Source organism: Misgurnus anguillicaudatus, chromosome 9, assembly GCF_027580225.2.
Source record: "Misgurnus anguillicaudatus chromosome 9, ASM2758022v2, whole genome shotgun sequence".
NCBI classification, from domain to species: Eukaryota; Metazoa; Chordata; class Actinopteri; order Cypriniformes; family Cobitidae; genus Misgurnus; species Misgurnus anguillicaudatus.
Genome location: NC_073345.2, coordinates 15,802,157 through 15,825,325, shown reverse-complemented (window position 1 = coordinate 15,825,325; position 23,169 = coordinate 15,802,157). Strand labels below are relative to the sequence as shown.

Below are 23,169 nucleotides of genomic sequence, written 5' to 3'. Positions count from 1 at the left end.
TTGTGGGGGGAATGGGGGGTGGTAACCCCCCAATCTTCAAATCCATCAGTTACAATCCCCCAGTATTTTAACATAAAAATCACAGTAGATTAAATAAAAAATATGTAGAATCAACTTCACACCCTTGCCCATGTGTATATATCCATTGCAAAAAATTATTATAACGTCTTTATAACTTGAGCACTACTATAACGTTATATTTTCACAGCATTAGCAACTATACGTTAGCACTATTCACTATGACCTACATACTTCACAATCACGACACTTTCGATCTTTCTTTTTATTCTGTCTCAATGTATTCTGCACTTTGTTTGTTATACTTTGTGCTGCGAGATGAAGTGGATCAACTTGCCAGATGCTATACTAGATTTTGGTGTTCGCTTGTACTGAAAACACTTCTTAAAATGCTAGCTACGGATACCAAAAATGCAGATAATTGAACCAAATTTTTTTAATGACAGATTAACATTTTCGAGGCAGTGTGTAAACGTGATTGACACAACGTGTCTTATTTTTTTAAGGTGCAAACATTTTAAACAAAGACCTTAAGACTTTATCTAGAAAACCATGTGCAAATTCCAATCTAAAAAAAAAGGGGTCCAGATTTACTAAACGGGGCAAATTAGCATGAGAGCGCAATTCCAAAAATGCACTGATGGGAGTGGTAATACCCGTGGGATACTTTCTAAAAAGGCGCAAATTTAATAACACAGGCGCAACAGCTCATTTCCATAATGCTCAACACAATTTACAAAGAGCAGCGCAAATTAGTTCAGGGTCGCAGAGCTGATGCTCCTCAGGTGCGAGTGATCTACTAATGGAGGCAAATAAGTTCAGCACCACGTACATCATGTAAAATCCCAGCTAACAAAGCCATAGTACACTAAAAAGAACCGGAGGACAAACAATGAAGTTGTTGAAACACCTGGAATTGTTTGACTTCTCCTAGTAGTGACTCCTCTTTTATTTCCTCAAACAAATAAAATATAACATGGCCTTTCCATTGTACTATGTGCTCTCTGATCTCTGCGATGCGCCTTCTCCTATCACCAACAATTGCAGCCATTTTGAGCGCAAAATGGTTTAAGACATTCCAATGTTAAATAAATTTCCATTCAGATTTTGCGTATGAAAGAGAAACACCTAGAAATGCATTATGCAATAAGGTCAGTCGCCAAAATAACAAGGCCACACCTTTTCAGTGATAATTATCCACTACGGGTCTTCAGTAAATCCCAACAGTCGTTATTTAACACCAAAATGATGGTTTGCGCGGGCGCAAGCTGTTAGTAAATCTGGCCCTAATTAACTTACTAGCTGTGCTATAAAGCAAATAGTTCGGGCACTGGATGCTGATTGTTCAATATAAGTGATGTGCAAAAACAACTTGACTAGTAGGTGGATAAGCCTAAATAAATACTGTACTAATCTAAACTAAAGATTTAAAAGATTTCCTGTTACACATCTACTCACTGGTGGCCCAAAGATAACTATGTCCAGAGCTTTCAACTGCAGCTTCTGAGCATGACTGCGGTCTGGTATCTTCAGCACGGCAAAAAGCAGGGTGGCGTTTTTTACTGCCAATCTGTTAATGGAGCACCATTAGGAAGTGATCAATGAAACATTTTAGTCCAACTGTTGAAATATTATGGTGTATAACACAGATAAAGGCATTAGAGCAGGGCTGTCCAATCCTGCTCATGGATGACCAGTTTTTCGACTTGTCAAAGTCTGCAGGACATTGGCCCTTCTGGAGCAGGACTAGACATCACTGCAACAGAGAACTTGAAGCATCTTTACCTCGGCAGACCCCTGCCACTGATGCCATTTTTCCTGAAGGAATCAGCATATTGTGGCAACTCCACACAGTTGATGAGCCAGTCCTCAACATTTTCTACTGTCCAGTTATACACTAAAAACACAAGATAACATGAAACACATATGTTTGACATTTTGTGGACAATTCTAGGACTTAATAGTTTAGTAATAGTTCACCACAATATGAAAAGTCTCTCATAATTTACTCATTCTTGTCATAAGATCAATGTTATTGGCATGCCGATCAAACACATGGAGTGTTTTGGGAAAGCTTTATTATTTTGCAATTTGTTTTGGTGATGCAGGTGGCTCAGAAATGACACTTTAAACAATAGGGCAAAATTGTTGGTTTAAAGCATGCTGGGTTAAATAGTAGCTTTCAGCATGTTTTATTCTCCTGCCGCTATGTTACAAAAACATGGTACAAATTTGAACAGCTTGAAACGGACACATTACAGGTAGCTTACCCTTGCCAGAGGACACTGAGCACATTTATATGGACGATTATACGTGATGACAATTTAATGCTTACAGCTCTACAAACATCTATTGACACTTCTCTTGCCATTCCACCACATGTCTACATGATGGGAAACAAAACCTCTTTCTATTGGTGGTGATGCCAATTTACATAACATAACACAAGTCATCTAAGATTATCTGTATCTAATCATTTTATCTTTATTTATACGATTTCATGATCTTTAATGATTTTCCTTTTGAAAAGACCAGCTCAGACTCTTTTTCAGTGGTATACGTTGATTAGAGCCATGTTGTTTGCTAGAAATACATGCTGGTTAAACTAGTTAAGAAGCCAGGTGAGGAAACTGAAACAGTTGTGAAGCTAAAACAATAGTAATCTTTTTGAAATGATTTTTGAGATAGTGACTCAATGGTGATTGCACCTTAAAGGAAAGGTGTTTTTTAGGATCCTAAGAAATGAATGGGGCTAGGCTAAATGCTAACACACTCACGAAGTGCTGTACAAAGTTTGAAAGTGCACGCATTGAAAAAAGATAGGTATGTATTAATTCATCTAAATTGAGGTAAGAACATAGTAAACTACTGAAAATCGGTGGTGTTTTCCTTTAATAATTATTATCTAGTTATGAATTTGTTCAAACCTTCAGAGGCTTTCCATGAGTTCCACATGTCCTCCACTGTGATCAGCAAATCTGCTCTATGAAAGCTCTTGTGTTTTCCTTTGGGGTCCTGGTACTTCAGGTCCTCTCTCAGAAACTATTTGAAGAAACAAAGGCCTCAGTGAATCTTAGTGTACCTTGGTTTTATAGTTTTCAACTGTTCAATCATGACTATTTGCAAACAATAAAAATGCAACCTTGTGCACAGTTAGACAGGTGTTCACATTAAATACAGGTTATGACCGGTATTGTGGTCAATCGAAAAATCTGGAACCGGGAAGCCAAAGCAGGACTGTTTACACCCTAAAAATATTGGGTTGTTTTAAAGGCGGAGTCCACGATGTTTGAAAAACGCTTTGGAAAAGGAGACGGGCCGACTACCAAAACACACTCATAGCCAATCAGCAGTAAGGAGCGTGTCTACTAACCGACATCCTTGCCAGGTTGCGTATGTGTGGGGCGGGTCTATCAACAGAAGGTCCAGATTCTATTGGGGTAGGGGAGTGTTTGTTTAGGTGATTTCAAATATCAACACTGGCTTTCAGACATCGTGGACTCCTTTAACAAATAGTTGGAAGAAAAATGCATAAACCCGTAGAGTTTACATTTACACTTTTATCCAAAGCGACTTACAGTGCATTAAAAGGTATACTTTTTTCATCAGTATGTGTGTTCCCTGGGATCAAACTCAAGATCGTTTGAACTGCTTTGGACCACACAACCAACTAGTAATAAGGGTCACATTTTTTGAAATTGAGAGTTATACATCATCTTAAAGCTTTATAAATAAGCTTTTCATCGAGTATGGTTTGTTAGGATAGGACAATATTTGGTCAAAATACAACAATTTGATCTGGAATCAAAATTCAAATTCAAAAGTTGTCGAAATGAAGTCCTTAGCCACTTCATCCACTCACAAAAATAAAGTTTTGATATACAGTACTGTGCAAAAGTCTTAGGCCACCATGCTTTCATTAGATATGTTGTATTTGGTCAAAATACAACAATTTGATCTGGAATCAAAATTCAAATTCAAAAGTTGTCGAAATGAAGTCCTTAGCCACTTCATCCACTCACAAAAATAAAGTTTTGATATACAGTACTGTGCAAAAGTCTTAGGCCACCATGCTTTCATTAGATATGTTGTTTTTGCAGTTGTATAGACGGTTTCAGCAGTAACAACATAAACAAGTGGCTTTCGTGGTCAATACGTAACGTCCGGTAAACTCTGCTAGAATAAATAACAACAAAGTCCTTTTAAAGTAGTTTATTTATATAACAAGCAAAATAAACAACACGTAGATTACCTAGGAAACCAAAACATTTGTTATTTTCAACAAAGTATTTGTTCGAGAGTTCAGTTTAGCAACTAGTCAGACCATTAAACAAACAGAAACCGGAAGTAAAGTTCCGACCAGACTAGGGATATCAAATTATGCAATTTCCCATATTCGATGGTCATTTAAATTAACGATCAATCAATCGAATAATCGTTAAAAGTAATAGTGCAATAAGCCATCACAGCAGTGGCATATAGCCAAGTGTGCGTAAAAATACCAGCTTCCTAACACGGATTAAACGTTTTTTTTGTCTAAATAACATGCTAGTGGGATTGTAAAATGAGTCAATGTAGTTGGTGTTTTGATAAAAATCATCAATTTAATCTCGTAATGAAATATAATGACTAATAGACACAGTAAGCTCAGCCTCATAACGGGCACTCCGCACAGTCGGATGAAAGTCCGTGGGTCCATGACAAAATAAAAGTTTCATTATCATCAAGTGCTTTTTTTCTAGTTGTTCACCTAGCTTTCTGAGTCGTTGATACACCGCTTGTTGAAATCATATCCAAAAAGCACACGAAAGGCACTTTTCCCGTTGTCACCTCAGCTTTAGACCTGCGGCGTACTTTCAGCAAAGATGCTTATATTATGAAGATTTCAACCTTCCATTAAAAAACCCGCAACAGTGTTTAGTGTTTAGCTAATGCCTGAAAAAGACATTTAGTTCTGAAAATGTTTTTGTTTTTAATTTTGTGTACATATTTCCTGTATTTTCTGTATGTATCTTAAAGCAACACTATGTAGTTTCCATGTAAAAATGACTTACAGCTCCCCCATGTGGTTGAAAAGCGCCACAGTGCCTGGTATCAGACACTCTTCTGCAGGCAGGGGGAGGGGCGGGGCTGTGTTTCCTACCCTCCACCGCCACTTTCAGAGTGTGCTTGTAGCAGCTAGGAGGCTGCTCAGGTTGCAGCAACCAGTACAATTTGTCCAGTTAAAAGTTGTTCTATCACTGAAATAATTTTAGAGACAAGTATATTTGGAGTTATAAAAGATTGAAATTAGTACACAATGGTGAATGTTTTTGTTCTGTCCCTCGTGTAAAGTTGGTGAAAAGTCACTTATGCCAGCTCTCACCCATCGATATAATACTTATTTCTGGAGTCCAGCCATAGAGCCACAGGCAACTTATACAAACACAGTCAGTTTAAACAGATCAAATCCATTGAAGAGATTAAAAGTGACCCTGGTTACACCAACTGCAGTATCTATGGCCTTGGTCAGGCAGTGATCAGTCAGCATTAAAGTTATTTACTCAGTGCTCAGCTGTGGGATTCTCATGTAAAAGCCAACTATAAGTCTAAAGACTATTACCTTCTGCATGCTTTTTCTAAGCAAAATGTATACATGATTTCAGTGTATACAATGATAATATATTGCAATCTTTAAATCCCTAAACAGAGGTTTTCATCTGCTTAAATGTATGCGTTTGGCATATACTTTCATTTAAAGAGCCTTTAAGGTGCAAGTTATACATTTTATTTCAACTCACAACCTGTGTGTTGCATGCACTTTGCTCTGCTATCTAAGCTATAGGAACTTCAAGAATAACCTGAGATGTTGTTAATTTCCCCTTCCCTTATGAAAAATAAACACCTGCACAACACCTGTGGTTAATTTTTGTAAGGGCAAGTAATAAAACCTATTTACTATGGCTTTCATTTAAAAAACCTCTCTGTCCTTGCAAGTGTTCTTACAAGCAAGATTAAATAGGGCACTGTTGCTACATTGTCATTCTTCAAAGTGCAGACCACAAAACCACTCATGACGTTTGCAAGTCTCACCCCATCCGTTTCTGTCACATCCACGCTCCCATCTGCATCATCGTCCATGTCTTTGTGGATGCTGCGAATGGCCTCGAAGCTCAGCACAGCATTTTCATCCTGACATATCATCTTATCGATAACACACAGCTCTGAGGAGAGACAGCACAATCAGATATAAGACACATAAACAATGCTGATCCAAAACCTAGTGAGCTACCTAAAGAGAAAGCACAAACACACACACAATAAGTAATAAATAAATGCGCTTGACTTCCTTATTAGGCACATTTGCACAAATAGCCACTAAGCCAAGATTTTCCTGCACTCTCACAAAAAAAGGTACAAAAAGGTACAAAAGTTGTCACTGTGGCGGTACCTTTAAGAGAGTGCTTTACTTCCTGTTTTCTTCAAAACAATCGCATCATAATGCCGAAAACGTGCCTGGGCTTGGATGGGACGAAGTACAGTGTGAGTGTGAGCTTCTGGGGACTAGGGAGTGGGGACAATCACACTCGGGCACAGTTTAGGAGGTATAATATGAGTGTGCCCTTAGAGGTACATATATGTACCAAACAGATCTTTTCAAGAGTAATCAAAAATTTTAAGAGTTTGGGTATCAATCAAGTCAAAAGCAAATAAATGCCTAACCCAAAGGCCTGAAATTAAAATGACTTGAACAGTCCTTTCAGTGAAAACTTTGTGTCACTGGTTATTACATGAGAGATATATCAATCAAATGTTTTTGTAGGACACCACAAATGACCCTGTACTGTACTGAATGTGTACTTCACACTCCTGATTGGGACTTAAGAGGTCAGATATCATTGTAAAAGGTATAGTTTAATGTAAGGATGCTGCTTATACAATCTGTAGCAGGCGAGAGTCATAGAATGACTTTCTAAAACTATTTATAGGTGGAGACACAGCACAGCTGCAGTGGTTCTGTGGATATTGTTGTGTAAGGCAGCAGGTGGTGGATGTCCCGGATATAACCTTTATCTTACAGAAGTAAAAACTGGATTATTGTGTGTAGATATAAAACCAGTTTACTTTAGGCTTGATTATGCAAATCGACTTTAGTCCTGTTGGCACTTGCTGTGACAGAGCCAGTCTGCAGAATTTTATGTTGATGTAGCTGAAAGATTTACCAGACAATTGCACAGTGCATAAAAAAAGATCTTTAAAAAAAACTTTTTACCCTCAGACTATGATTACAACCAGTTGGAGGAGATTTTCAGAAGACGACAGGTAGTGTATGACACTCCATGACTAAAATCTAAAGTCATACACTCACCAGTCAATAGGAACTGAGCGTTTATGGAGGGCACTTTGAGGGTGCAGTGTATAATATCACTTTTGATTATTACGCCATTATTGCGCTATTATTATTTGACTATTAAGCCAGAATGAGAGTACAGTTCCTAGCCATATCTGCCTAGAAAATCACAACTTTGAATTTCCGTCGTTTTTAGTACACGATGTAACTACAGAAGAGTCAAGTTTTAAATAGGAAAAATATCCAAACTTTTTGATTATTTTTCAGCGCGATGCTAATGGTCTAATCAGATTCAATGGATTATGCTAAACTATGCTAGAAGTGTTAGCACCAGACCCGAAGATCAGCTGAATGAATTCTAAAACTGTAAAAATCAAATGTTTAACTCTAGAGGAGCTGGAAAATGAGCATATTTTCAAAAAAATAAATAAAAGTGGAGTGTCCCTTTAATGGACATCCAGGAAGTGGGTCCTTGGTCATTTAGTTTCCTGTAGCCATCTGTAAAATCAGCAAGCCAAGGCTTTATTTTTAACTGGATACATGTTGTAAGGTTGTTATAACACCTCCAAAATGTCATACCAGCCCATGCCTAATCGGTAACCATATAGACAGTGCTAGGAATTTTGTTGTCATCAGTGTATTTTATAAAATAAATAAATTAATTAATAAGACAATAAATGAAATTTCAACTTTTTAATTAATATATAGGTTATGTAGTCTAGACCAGAGGTTTTCAAACTGTGGATCAGGATCCACTTGTGGGTCACAGAATGGGATAAGGTGGGTCGCAAAAAGTCGCTCTGGTGTTGTTGTGAATGACACAAAAATATTTCTGTCCAATTAATGACAAGCAATCAGTCCCTCCAGAAAAACGCGATTATGCGATGCGATCGCATGATTCAACGCATAATCGGCCAAGGTCTGCATATTTATGCGGGGGCCACATTTTTTCTAATACGCTGCACCTTCGCAGCATAAATTGCAGATTTCCATGCGCATAATATGTAGCAAAAATCACATATATCTTAGCAGAAAGATGTAAAATGCAGCCATGTGCACTGTTGCCATGGGAACGTTATAAAGTGACATGAACATCATTGAAGAGCTGCAAAAGCTGCAAACAGTTTTTGTAAATTCCCGCAAATTTTGCAAGTTCCCGCAATATCACATAAAATTTCATAAATATCCCGCATATTCCATCATGTTTTTTAAGAAAATGTGCTACAAGATAAAGAATTTTTGCCCACAACAATCATAAAAAACTCAGCGTGTTTCTGGAAGGACTGAGCAATGAAATGTTTTTCAATTAAACTTACATTTTACTTATAAAATGACAAGGAAAATAAAATCTACTCAATTATAAAGTGTATTTTCCATATAAAAATATGCTGGCTGGACCCGGGATAGATTATACCTATTGAGTGGTCTGCAAAAAAGTTTGGAAACCACTGGTCTAGATCATTTATTGGATTGCATAAATGATTTTTTACCATCCTAATTAGGTGTAAACCATTTTTTTGTTGCTATAATATATTTCTGTATTCTAGTTAGAACGTGTTTAAGTTCATCTATGATTGTGCAAGTTACTAAAAGCATTTGCACCCACAAAGAGATTGAAAACCTAAGCTGACGTCTCTACAGATAATCAATTTCCCCCATTTCTTATCACAGCTATAACCAGATTGTGTCTACGCAGATAAAAGAAAATGGAGGAAATTGCGAGACATTGATCAAGAGAATAAAGATATGAGAGGACTGTCTGAGCTTGTGGAGCCTTGATGATTTAGAGAACCAAAAAATATCTTTGAATTTCACCTATAGCTCAGATGAATAAAGTCACAACAAGGTCAAAATCAGCCCCCTTTCAATCTAACGACAAATGAGAAGAAGAGTTTAGAAAGATGCCAACATCTGATTGCATGACAGCATTGACATAAACAGCGCTCATTCCAGTTATATACTTTATACAGTGATGGTTTCTTTACCTAGACAGAATGTGAACCACACATTTAAGTTTGATGAGCTTAAAAAGCATTATTGTATCACATAGAGCACAATTTATTCGCATATTACATATTCCTTCAATACCATGCAGCTCTAGCCCAAATGAGGCACAGGGCCTGGGAAAATGTATGAATGACCTTTGAACCCTTTGAACTCAACTACTTGATTGCAAACAATATTTATCCAAGTGATTTACTAGATGTTTACTAATGACTAGAACAACAGAAATGGTAATGGAAAATCTCTGTCAGTCTCCAGTTTATGGGTTACTTCTGTGAACCCTCAACTAGTTGTTAAAATGATTGTATTTTAGAAAGCAAAAGGATGTTCTGGGTTTCTTCATCCGTTCTGTGTGAGTTGCTAGGATGGGGGTTGGTATCTAGAGTTTGTCTATTAAACTTTGAGACAGATAACAGTTAAAAATTGCCACATAAAGATACATTTAGCTAAGCAGTTTACTTTTACTAATCTAATAGGGGCGTAAGAGTTTTAAAAGGATTTTTATCTTTTCTGCTGGTGCAGTTGCATGACAGGTCAAATAAAGCCTCCTTAAGTGGAAACTGAACATTAGCGTCAAATACAAGAGGAGAATGTGATGTATACGGACCTAAACTACTAAACTCCCTGTCTTGCAAGGCTGACACAGTCCAGGAGCCTTTACTTATGAAGTAATGTGTTCATAACTAGATGCACATCGGTAAATGAGGAGTTCAGATGCAAAACCCTCTAATGCTATGTTTACACCAACAGCGTTTGAGGCGTCAAAATCGCGTCTACCGCGTCTAGTTTGCCGCTTGAACAGTTTGAATGCATTCAAAAAAAGCAAGCATTTGATGCGCGTCAGAGGCAAAATCCGTTTCTTGTGGGAGGGGCAATTGCTATGCCATTGTCTGTTTGCAAGATGACTGATGTTGATTGTGCATTTATGGAGTGAGTTACCGGTTTGTATTTGGTTGTGCATTTATGGAGAGAGTTACCGGTTTGTATTTGGTAACCTTATGATAGGGGGAAAATAAACGGCGTGGGTTGATAAATGTCACGTGACTCAAAAGTGAAATGTGTATTACCACCTACCAGGTTGCCCAATGTCCTCACTGACACTCCTCCAAGCGAGGTCGTTTTTATTCCTGACTCTATAGAAATAAGAACTTGTGTCATATAGCTCCGGGTGACTGCTCACGGACAATATCAAGCGTTCCTTCAGGTTGAATGAGTGACTCAGGGCGGGGCTGCCACCACAGCAGCAAAAAGGCTCCTGTTTGGTTAATGCACAAAAAGCACCATTCGAATGAGGCGGAATCGCGTTTTCTGCGCCGTGCCAAACGCCTCATTCGCCCCGCGAGACCTCCAGACCCGCGTCAATAAGGCATTTTAACTACTGACTAATAATGTCTTCACTTTGACTTAACATTGAAATCACTCGCGCTTCACGCCTCTACCGCGGCTGGTGTAAACACAGCATTAGTGCATCTGGCATGGTTTTCTTCTAAATGAGCCTTTTTTTACCAGGCTCTTATGTTTAGGTTCAGTAATTTTACTTTAATGGCACGAGAAAACGTTATTAGTTAGTAATTAAAATGGCTTATTTAAAATCCCTTATTGGTATTTATCAAATGTTTGCAATTTTTTTCACTGCAAAACCCTTTAAGTGCATGCAAGCTTTTTTGGTGAAAAACCTCCACTTCCAAAAAAATCCACTTCTTTAGACAAGACCTAGTAAACAGTGCAAAAGTCAGAATGTAAAAATAATGAAACTAAACCACACATTAGGAGGCATGCACTTAGAGGACTTTGCTGAAAAGTTGATGTGGCATTTAGTGGATTTTGCCAACAAACCAGTATTTCTGAATGGCCTGAGGCTGGGATTGAGCAGATTTAAAGTGAAGGAATTTGATAACACATATAAAATGTGCTAAGAGCATTCAGTTAATATAATTCTTATTAAATAATATCTTATTTTTGACGGGGGTATAGTTTAAGCGGCTTTTGCATCTGAGCTCATATGTCAACATCGGCAAACTGTCATAAGCTACAGAAAACCTTTGGTTCAAACTATCCACCATCGTAACACCATCAAATTTTGTCGTATAAGGCATGTCGCAGCAATCTACCAAAAAAGTGTCCCTATTCTTGTTTAACAACAGCTCTGTTGTATTTTTACACAAATAATTGCAGCATATGAATTATGAAAGATTTTGATATCACTCATGATCTCAAGAGTCGGTGGGCTTTGCTCAAAAACAAGGGAAGCACCAAATTTTTTCTGACATACGCAAGGATATTTATGTATACTTTAACCATTTCTATGGGATTTTCTGGTCAGTTTTTCACTCAAATTTAAAACAAACTCTGTATCAAATAAAACACAATTTAACACATTTACTGCAGTGGATCTTAACTTTTACGACTTTTTAAGACAATATTTGATGATCACTCCAGTCACACTTAAACCTAATAAAAGATTCTAGAGTTTGGAAGAACTAGAAAGATATCAAATAAATAACCATTCTTTATTCTTTAAGACATCTTAAGTCCCTCTTGATAGTTTCTTAAGGATAGAGCCCTTGTGGGCCCCGGTCCCCTGATTAAACACTGATACACACACAAAAACATACAAACTAAGATGATTTCATACCGGATAATCCATTGGCTTGGTGTAGGTGGTCTGTAAAACTGTGTTGATCTGCTGCACTCCTCCATATGAAGCAAAGGATTGCAACGTAGTACATGAAATGTCTGGCAAATCTCACTGTGTCCATGTTAAACTTAAAAGATAGAAAACATGTTTCAAGTAAATAAAAGCAACTGCTTTACTGCATATGACTGTTTAGTGTATGTGCAAAAGCCTTCAAATAGTCCGCTGCAGTGACGTGTCATGTGGTATAAGTTAACCAGTTTTTAAACAATGTGTAGCCTACATATACAGTATGTGACCTGTTGTGTTAATGTAGGCTAATAACAGCTACAATTAAGTTTCGCATTTGAATATTTTGCCGCTTCATCATCATGACAGTTTAAAGGATGTAAGAGCAAATAAGCAAAACAACACGCGAGCTCTTTTACAGTCGACGTAATGATGCAAATATTCCCTACTCGCCGTAGTAAGTTTAGGCTATTTGTTTCAAACTTAATTACCTGTCAAACTCTGAAGGCTGGATCACTCGTGACAAATCAGATATAAAAGTGTCTGTGAAGGGGACACTGATAGTGATCCATCTGAAAACAAAAATGCTCAGGATGCGATTGCTGATAGCTTAAACTCGGGCGCGAAAAGTTTGCACGATACTTCATAGACGCTCGGCAGTCATTTCCCACAGCTCATCTTCGCGTTTGTCTTGCACTAATAACCCACTGGTGTCAATAATATCAAATAAGATGAAACATTTGATCAAGCCTACTTCAAAATAGATCCAAAACGGGCAAGCGTCTCCTCCAGATCCGCAATAAATAAACAAATAGGATCCGAATGCATGAATACAAGCTCGAGCGTCCTTACGCGGTTTCAAAGTTCCCTTGGTTTTTGAGGTTGATAAGTTTCTTAGGTTATATGTTGTCAGGTTTTAAAGTTTGAGCTCAAAAAGCAGAAAGACACAGCCATCTGCTGGTGAGTTAACATTGTAACATATACAGCTCGAAAGAAAAACCCACCCAGTTTTGTTCTGTCACAATGTTTCATAAGCAGTTACTTAATATTTACTAAACATAATATTTCTATTATCAGAATTTACCTAAATGAAAAATACTGTAGTATACTTTATTTACTAATATAGTCAACTTTAGTGTATAGTCAATTTAATTAAGTTTTAATTGCAGTTAATTGTGACACTTTAAATACTGTAGTAAAAATACTTAAGTGTTTTTACTATAATAAATAGTATAGTATAGTAAATGTACTATACAATTGTAAATGTATTATTAATATACAAGTAGCATGTATTATAGACTGTATAAACATTTACTGTAAGGTTCAAAAACACAGTACTAGAAAATACTAAAGTATTATTAAATGTAAGTATTTTTCATGTGAGTACCAATTACATTACATCACAATCGTGTTTAAAAAATGTATAAATGCAACCTTAAATTATTTCTATTGGCGTTATGATTTACAGTACACATGCCATAATGATTAATAAACGGTTTATATAGTGGAAATTATGAACACAATAATGCTTCATTTGTCGGGCTGGCAAACAACACCTCCGGGTTTAATCCGGGAAGAGCTGCGCGTGTGAGTGGGTGTTTACATTCAGGTAGTTTCAAGATGGTAAATTGTGATGTTACGGGATTTCCCTGTGATGCGCGTGTTTAACACTCCCATTCTGCAAAAGGGCGAATGCGTAAAATGTGCATTTACATGCATATGGCAAATACTTTTTATAAACTTTTATAACACGACTGTGCGCATTCAGTCTACATTATGTTCTCAATAAGTTACCTCACGTGTGTTAACTGGGTCTCGAACCCATGACCTTTGCCAACCCAATGCTCGATTTGAGCTAAAGTTTGCCAGTTCTCGCCTTGTCGCTCGCTCGCAGTGTTAAATCTGTGACGCCCTCTTAAACGCGTTCATTAACTTCAGTAAACTTCCTCAAATTTGCCGTTTAACCATTGACTTCCTCTCTCTCAGGGCTGAATACACTCACTTCCTACAGACTTCAACAGCAACATCAACAAACAGCGGGATTAATTTACGCGCTACACGAAAATCTGCTATGTTTGGTAAGAGCCGTTATATTTTTGCAAAATAATTTGTTTAACAATGTAATGCGTATAGATTATGTTAAACAACACATTTAATCGTTAAACACACCGTGTTATTCATCTCTGTCTCAGTTTACCAAAATTACGCACGGGTAGCTGTGGTCGATAGTTTGGCTTATAATTAACGTAACGTTTCGCTTTCGACCATAGCTCAATACTTTCAGTGACTTGATCATGAACGATTAACGTTTTAGTCCAGACAACAGAAATAGAAATATATGGGCCACTCCCATACAGTAACGCAGAGGACAGTGATGTACTGTAAGTTTACGATGGTTTACTATAGTAACCATAATTTTTTGTCTCTTATTTGTAGTAAACCATAGTAACCACTCATTTGCCATGGTATCACTACATGAACTTTAGTTTTACCATGATATTTGTAATAAAACTTTGGTAATATAAATAGTAATCAATCCCCAAAGATCATGCATGTTACTTCAATCTCACTATAGTAAAACCATAGTTCATACGTAAGAGCACAAGTTATTCCTTGTCTTAATTATATGTGCTAGTATATCTATTCATCTTATTTAGCTGCTTTTTATTATTATATTCTTTTTTGTGTTTTTTGAAAGATTTTTTTCACGTTTTGGTTGAGCGAACAGAAACCTAATATATCTAAAGTATAACAAAGCCTCTATTTGAAATGATTGGGAAATTATGCAAATGAGGAGATAAATAAGCCTGGGTTTTCCACATGGAAATGAGGAACTGCGAGACATCCTCATTTTAAGAAATCCAAGAGGGCCTTGCATAAGTGAAGTATTTCAGAATCCTGGCAGATCCCATTGAAACTGGTTTTACTTTCAAGAACCAAGACACATCTGCTTAAGCTTATGATAAAGCTGGCGAGACTTTATCTTGTTTAAACCAGCTGTGACCATTCATGTTAAAAATTATTTATTTGTCCACACTAATCCGTCACAGTGGATGAGATAGAAGTTCATCCCTAAGAGCTTTTATTGTACATTTCTTAATGTGGAAATTGCTGAATGAGGAAAATGTTATTTCACAGATGTTGCGTTTTTTTCATATGTGATTTGATGGAGTTGCGTTTCGGATGTTTCTCTTTAAATTGCTGGGGGGGAAGAAACAAATAAAACAATTGTTATTATAAGTGCATGGATCTGTAAAATTAATGTATTAGCATAATGTACAATTTAATGAGATATGAGAGCACAGTCTGAGAAAATCTTCTGAAACTCTAATAAAGACATTTGCAGAAGAATTATGTGAGACGCAGGAGATTTAAGTAAAAGTTTTCATTTGCTCTTCATAAATAATTGAGGTATTACAGAGATCTCATCTGTGATTTCTCTTATGGGAGGAGCTCACAGTAATGCTTGGTCTATTCATTGATTCATTGGAAAGACTTGCTGTGTCAGAGGTTGTGGTGAGACAGTTCCTATCATCAGCTTTTCTCATTTCCACATGCACAGGTTTGCGTATACGTAGACAAATAAAATAACGTAACTAGACCCCCATATGTTGTCAAGGTAGAGCTCTATACAAGGCCAGATGGTACGATCATGTAAACTACTGTACTGGAGTGTCAGCTTTGATTGGTTTTGTAATGCAGGTATCTAGTGCACATACCAAAAAGTGTCAAAAGACGGGAAACCACTTTTAGTTTTGCTTTCTTTCTGTATGCTTTGTAGGTTCTGCTTTAATTGCTAAACCTCATTGGTCTAGGACAGTGGTTTTCAAACTGGGGGCCGGGGTCCCCAGGGGGCCCCCAGTTTTATGAAATACATTAATTTATCGTGAATTCTGTGTAATTAAATCTAAAAAAATAAGGCTACTAACCAAAAGCACTGTTTTTTGTATAATTTAATGTTTTTTATTAAAACGTTAAGTTTTAAAACAGTTTTTTGTCACAAATTTTCTTTGGGGGGCCACGAAGGAATGCACCGTACACAAGGGAGGCCGCAGGCTGAAAAAGTTTGGGAACCACTTGTCTAGGATTACCTCTTTCTCTGATTTCTCATGATTTGCTTAAATTATTATGATCAGTGATAAATTACAATAATGTATATTATCATTTTCCAAATTATGACTTTATCTGCAGTCAATATTTAAAGAGCTCAGTTGCAAAAGTGAGATAATGGTATGCATGAATGATTATACATTCATAAAATACTTTAGCTTCAAATCCACTTAATCTCGGCCTCAGGGATAGTTGGCACATCAGTTAAATTCCTCATTGATTTTTCAGCAAAGTCCTTTAAGTGCATGTAAGAAGAACAGTGCGTATGTCATAGGAGGTTATATTAGGATATTGACCACATTTTTGACCATTAACTTTATTCTTAAAGGACAGTTAAGAGTGTCTGAAGACTTTTTTACAAGTGAAGATTTATGCATGTTCTTATAGCGAAGGAATATTTGTTAAATACTAGTGAAATAAATGACTTATTAGTGAAAGTAAGGCACTTCAATTACCGACATATAACCGTTTCATTGCCATTAAAGTGGAAATACTGAACCTAAACATAAGAGCCTGATAAAAATGCTCATTTACAAGAAAACATGTCAGATGTAATAGCAAAAGAAACAATGCTATAGAGTTCTTCACCGTACATATACTCCACCCTTTTTTCTTCATTTGTGATGTTGCTGAACACTTCTGCTAAGTATCATAACTGTGATATTGGGTTATAAAAAAATAAGTGACAAAACAGAAGACTCCACCCAGACAATACTATCGGTATTGTTATTCTGAGCTCTTGGTTCACTAACCACAATATTGGCTCGTAACGCCTTGCAGAAGAGGGCAGGGTTTCGAGTTTTTCTCTCTGTTAATGTCTCTGGAGATTGGGCAGAGTCGGTCTCACTCCTTTCTCCTGGGGTCAAACATCTGCCAGACCTTTGGAATAAGTTGGAAAGAACGAAGTTTCTTGAGGTGCGAGATTCCAGATTGCCGTCATATTTGGTACAAGAATGTTGGTCTGGATGTCACAATTATTATTAAGGAACTAGCTGTACATACACAAAAAATAAGAAGAAAAACTATGATTGTTAAGTAGCTGTTAACACATATTTTAGAAAGCGTTTACTAATCATTTTCAACATACTGATGTCTGGTGTAGAGTAGACAAAGGCATGTTTCCTTTGGATTGACTTTCCTAAATGATGAATATCGACAAGTATGTGATTTTAATCAAACCCAGGATCTTCAAACACAGGCTTATAATGGTAACACTTTAGTACGGGGACCTATTCTCACTTTTAACAAGTTGCCTATTTGCTTGCATATGACTTCCATATTGGCTGTTTATTTATACGAATAAAGCACATATAAAAGTGATACTCCTGCGAAATATCTAAAATACCCCATGATTTACTCGACCTCAAGCAATTTGAGATACAAATGTCCATCATCTTTAAAGGAACACGCCCACATTTTGGGTGTTTAGCTTATTCACTGTATCCCCCAGAGTTAGATATGTCCACACATACCTTTCTCATCTCCGTGCATGGCGTAACTCGGACTGACGCAGCCCCCGTTAGCTTAGTTTAGCACAAAGATTGGAAGTGAATGGCTCCAGCTAGCATACTGCTCCCAATAAGTGACAAAATAACGCGAACATTTATGTGTTGTGATTTGTATAGTCACACAGTGTACAAATAACAAGGTCATATGAGACACAGCGATCTTTTAACAGTATACATACTGGGAACTATATTCTCAGAAGGCGAAGCACTGCTACTTGGGCAGTACCCAGAGAGAGTTCGGTGAGAGTTGTGCAAATTACTCCGCTCAAGTAGCAGTGCTTCGCCTTCTGAGAATATAGTTCCCAGTATGTATATGGTTAAAAGATGGCTGTGTTATGACCTTTTTATTTTTACACACTGTGACTATACAAATCACAACACATAAATAGGAAAATGTTGGTGCTATTTTTTCACTTATTGGAAGCAGTATGCTAGCTGGAGCTATTCACTTCCAGTCTTTATGCTAAGCTAAGCTAGCAGGGGCTGCGTCAGACAGAGTTACAGTACGCACAGAGATGAGAAAGGTATGTATGGACTAATCTAACTCTGGGGGATACAGTGAATAAGATAAATTCTCAAAATGTGGGCATGTTCCTTTAAGACAAGCACATTTGGGGTTATTTTAGTAAATGTCCAACGCTATATCACGAGAATTATTTTATGAGTTGGCTAATTCTTATTAATTCGTACGAACACATTTGTACGTTTTTGTACGATTTGCCTTGACCCTTGTGATGTTGGGGTTAGGGGTTTGATTTCGTTGTTGTTGTTTTTTCCCGAGAATCGTACGTTTTTGCATTATTAACTTCGAATTAGACGACGTTGGAAAATATGTCCGAATTCGGGCGTGCACAGGCTGAAATGTCCTTGCTTTTCCAAGCTTATGAGAGAACAATTTCTGACTTTAAAGCCCAAAAAAATGCATTCATCCTTCACAGAGGTAATCCACAAGGCTCCAATGGTTTAATAAGGGCGCACTCACACTATCCAAACCAAACCGCGCTCGGGCGCGTTTGACCCCCAAAGCCTGGTTTGTTTGACTAGTGTGATTGCTCTGTTCGGTTAAACGCGCCACGGCCGGGTTGCAGAGGTGGGCCGGAGCGCGGTTCACTTGGGCTCAGGTGCAGAAGGCTGTAGTGTGAGCGTAATCGCGCCTGAGCGCGATTCAAAAGGTGAAGACGTCAGTTGCGCGACCACTCACCTTCATCTGCCTCCGTAAAAACGTGACAGATCAACTAAGCAATATGATGGCATGTGAGAGGGCTGTCTGTAATCGCGCACCAAACGACTCCGGATAAAAAACACAGACTTATCATTACGGTGGGTTCCAGTGTTAAGAGAGAGCTTTACTTCCTGCTTTTTTCAAAACAATCGCATCTTAATGACGAAAGCGCGCCCGGACTCGGATCGTTAAAAAGTACAGTGCGAGTGCGTGCACCTGGGGGAGTAGGGAGGGGTGACAATCACGCTGGGGCATGGTTTGGTTTGGTTGTGAGTGCGCCCTAAAGGTCTTCGGCAGGTAATCAATGCAGGTGTTTAACCCATTTGCGCCTGATGCTGCGCGCACCGGTGGTAGATGTAATGTTTCAGCGCAGCATCAGGAGCAAATGGGTCAAGAAAGATATCCATATTTCATACTTAATAAACTGTTATAAATGGCTTCCTGTAACAGCGCCATTTTGAACTCACACGAGAGTTATAGCGTAGTGAGCATTCATTGCCATGGATACGTTTCTCAGCGACTCTTGTGAATTGCGTCCAAGATGGCGTCATTACTGAAAGCTATTTATTGTAGTTTATAAAGTTTAAAATATGGATATTTTTCTTACAATATTGCATCATTAGCCGCAGAAGATCTTTATTAACCCCTTGAAGCCATATGAATTACTTCTGTGAAGGATGAATGCATTTTTTTAGGCTTCAAAGTCAGAAGTTGTTCCCCAATCCCCGTTTTCTCTCATTATAAGCTTGGAAAAGCAAGGACATTTACTAAAATAACTGCAAATGTGTTTGTCTGAAAGATGATGGACATGTGTATCTTGGATTGTTTGAAGGTGAGAAAATCATGGGGTAATTTTGATATTTGGCTGGAGTATCGCTTTAATGCTTTGGGGCGGCAGTGGTTCAGTGGCTCGTGTAGGTTGTCTACAAATTGGAAGGTTGGTGGTTCAATCCCTGGCTCCATCTGACCAAGTGTCGAGGTGTCCTTGAGCAAAACACCTAACCCCAGCTGCTCCCGATGAGCTGGATAGCACCTTGCATGGCTGACACCACCGTCGGTGTATGAATGTGTGAGTGAATGGGTAATGTGAAGCAAATTGTAAAGCGCTTTGAATGGCCATGGGTGAAAGCACTATACAGTCCATTTACCATTTAATGCATAACCATATTCTATATATCCTACTTCATGCCTACACTTATACACTACAAAACTACCTTACTAAGTATTAAAAAGCAGTAAATTAAACCATACTTAACAATAGTGAATAGTTCTCCATATTGAAGTGTTACACAATAATAGCCTTAAAAAGTTACCTTATAATAACACATTTTATCATTCTCCAGTACAAGTACATGGAAAGTGTATAAATCCTTAATCTAGATGTCTTACATATTTTAGACAAAGTCAAAACTATCATTTAAAGTGCTGTCATTTCAGGGGTCAGATAAACAGGATCCAAATTAACATGAATAGGAAAAAATGTTTTTGTGTTTTTGAGGAAGTGAAGTGGTTTTACATGTGAATTATTTGTGTACAGAATGTGTAATAAAATATGCACTAGTGCAAAACTGCAGGGGGAAGTAGCAGGAACTGTTCGATACCGTATATTCAAAACATTGTTTTAAACAAGACCAGAATTACCTGCGTATTTGCATGAATATAAACAACTAGGTTTTCTCCTTTATCTCTTCGCCTCTCTTTGCATTTGTAAATCTCACTTTCCTCTGATGTAGGAGTACCATCCACTGTTCCGGTTTATATGTCTGTCTTCAAGAATGGTTCTTCTTTGGCATTGTGAAGCACCTTTATTTTTAAGAGTGCTATATTGTCATGTCCCCATCCATTGGTTTAATTCATTCATTCATTTTCTGTATGCATCTTGTTTATATCTCTGCTCATCTAAGCACTTTGATCTAAGTGATGTGTGTCTTTCTCTGCAGACTGTTGAAGTTAAGTGGTCATCCGTTGGGTCGCGTTGAGTGGTTTCTATTATGCAGAGCATCAAGTGTGTGGTGGTGGGGGATGGAGCAGTGGGAAAAACCTGCCTGCTCATCTCCTACACGACCGGAGCCTTTCCCAAAGAATACATTCCCACCGTATTCGACAACTACAGCTCCCAGATCACCGTGGAGGGCCGCAACGTCAGCCTCAACCTGTGGGACACGGCGGGCCAGGAGGAGTACGATCGCCTCCGTACGCTCTCCTACCCGCAGACCAACGTCTTCATCATCTGCTTCTCCATCTCCAGCCCCCCGTCCTACGAGAACGTCAAGCACAAGTGGCACCCGGAGGTGACGCACCACTGTCCCAGCGTCCCCATCCTGCTGGTGGGCACCAAAAGTGACCTTCGAAACGATGCGGATGTGCTGAAGAAGCTGAAGGAGCAGAACCAGGCGCCCATCACACAGCAGCAGGGCCAGGCCCTGGCTCGCCAAATCCATGCCGTCAAGTACATGGAGTGTTCGGCACTCAACCAGGACGGCATCAAAGACGTGTTTGCAGAGGGAGTGCGCGCTTTCCTCTGTCCTCAGCCTGTGGTTTCCAAAAAGTCATGTGTTCTCCTCTGAGAATACAGTGTGGATAGAGGTATTTTAATTGAATTACACAGTGGAACGCATTGGAATGTTGGGAATGTTGTGGAATTTTAGGAATGGTGAACAAGAAACACAACTTTAACCTGTGAAATATGATAATTAAGTAAACTATAAAGATGATTTGTTGGGATTCTCACCTTAGGGAGAGAAATAGACAAACAGACGGATGTGTTACCTGTTTGATCTATATAGACATTTTTTTTTTTTTTGCTATTTGGTCCCTGCTTAAGGAAAAACTAGGTTTAAAAAAAAGAGAAGTAATCTCTAGATCCTCTTTGGGGTGTAACATAATAGCTAAAAGAAGTGAATCCTTAAAAACAATTAAGTGTTATATTGTTGATTTTTAGTGTTTGGACCCTATTAATACTATATTATAAATTAATACTATATTATATTTTCTGTTTTTTATTTTTTGTTTTGTTTTATAAGAACATGATCTGAGAATGTGATATATAAATATATTAGTACTAATATAATAACTTTTTATATCTAATGCACTTGTTCTGTGAGTGAGGTTATATGCGAACAGGCCTTAAGTTGTGGCTTTCATGTTGCTTATAATGGTGACAACGTCTGAGTTTGTCAGCTTTACCTCTATGTGGTGTGGATCTGGCAGTCCATTCAGGAAACAAAGGCCCCAGTATCTATTCTTCATTCTTTTCTTCTGCAACACAACAGGGCAGGGCTTTGAAATCATAAAGCAGATGGGAAACTTTATATGACTGATTCAAAATTCATAAACGTGCTATTCATAAATGTGCTATTAAAGTAAAAGTAAGCTTTTCATTTACCAAAACAATCATTTTAGGTAGAAGACTTCAAAGCTCAGGGAATCATGACCAAGCTCCAATCCAGAAATCTTGTTAATATGAATGTACATCGTATAGTGTCTTCCTATATTGTAACTCTTATCATGTGTGTAAATGACAGTAGACTGTTGTGTATGTCAAAGCCAGGGGTAAAACATGAAGTACATGATGTTCTTTTATTTTCTTGAATGTTCCTGGCATTTTCTCTTTATTGTTTTGTCCATTACCAAAGGCGTATGTCTTAGACACCTTTGATCTCTTTTCTCTTTGATGATGTTGCATTAACAACACTGCATTAATGACTCTTATATCCTGCTTGAATCTCCATACAACATTAATAGCAAAAAAAGAGAAAAACACTCTCAGCCAGGACAACAGAGCACTAATGTCTCATCGTCATGTGAAAGCTATCATTTCCAAGCATTGAAAAATTTGGGTCAGTCAGTTTTTTAGCACAGAGACAGCTATTTGGAGGAGGACATAGAGACGCATCAGTCTTATAGTGTCACAGATAAACAATATTCTGTCCAGATAAAGGCAAACAGATTTTTCTTAACTGTAACCGTATGGCTGGTTGACGTGATGTTATGATATTTCTCATGAAAACAGAGCCGTGCCAAGAATCATTTGCACTAAAGTGTCCAACTATGTTTCTGTGACTGCCCATGTGTCATTAAATTATACGCAGCTTTGAAAATGGTTTATTATTTGAGCTCTTATGTGTATTTAACTAACAGAACAACTCCAACCCGGCTTTATTCAAACAAATTTGTACATGTCTTTCCCCCACATTGAACTAATGCTGTCATATGGCAATTTTATACAAAAAATATTTATCAATTTGTAATTTATGCACATGAAAAACATACAGTGTGTTTTAATTCAGTTTTATTTTTAAATAAAGTTCGAACAGCTTCACTTGACATTTCA

At 37.8% G+C, this 23,169-nt stretch overlaps 2 protein-coding genes across 6 annotated transcripts in view; one reads left to right on the top strand and one right to left on the bottom strand.

Annotated features, from left to right (window-relative positions):
* Positions 1–22,075, bottom strand: part of stim1b (stromal interaction molecule 1b) — a 43,410-nt gene extending 21,335 nt beyond the window's left edge. For 2 of the 5 annotated variants that reach the window (XM_073871170.1, XM_073871173.1), the window contains exons 1-6: positions 12,488–12,949; positions 11,988–12,117; positions 6,091–6,221; positions 2,946–3,060; positions 1,804–1,915; positions 1,480–1,588 (exon numbers count right to left, since the gene is read on the bottom strand). In XM_073871170.1, coding sequence (XP_073727271.1) covers positions 1,480–1,588; positions 1,804–1,915; positions 2,946–3,060; positions 6,091–6,221; positions 11,988–12,111 — 591 coding nt within the window. In that variant the 5' untranslated portion in view covers positions 12,112–12,117; positions 12,488–12,949. Of the gene's footprint in view, positions 1–1,479; positions 1,589–1,803; positions 1,916–2,945; positions 3,061–6,090; positions 6,222–11,987; positions 12,118–12,487; positions 12,951–16,858; positions 16,986–22,022 lie in introns of those variants that run through there. The other 3 variants (XM_073871172.1, XM_073871174.1, XM_073871171.1) reach the window with 3 other exon arrangements.
* On the top strand, positions 13,707–23,169 carry rhogb (ras homolog family member Gb). The gene is made up of 2 exons (XM_073871175.1): positions 13,707–14,074; positions 20,777–23,169. Exon 2 carries the CDS (start codon positions 20,828–20,830, stop codon positions 21,401–21,403), a length of 576 nt encoding a protein of 191 aa, XP_073727276.1. The 5' UTR covers positions 13,707–14,074; positions 20,777–20,827; the 3' UTR covers positions 21,404–23,169.

Bases quoted from the DNA above. Each gene is read 5' to 3' on its own strand.
- rhogb (XM_073871175.1), top strand. From the start codon at position 20,828: ATGCAGAGCATCAAGTGTGTGGTGGTGGGGGATGGAGCAGTGGGAAAA.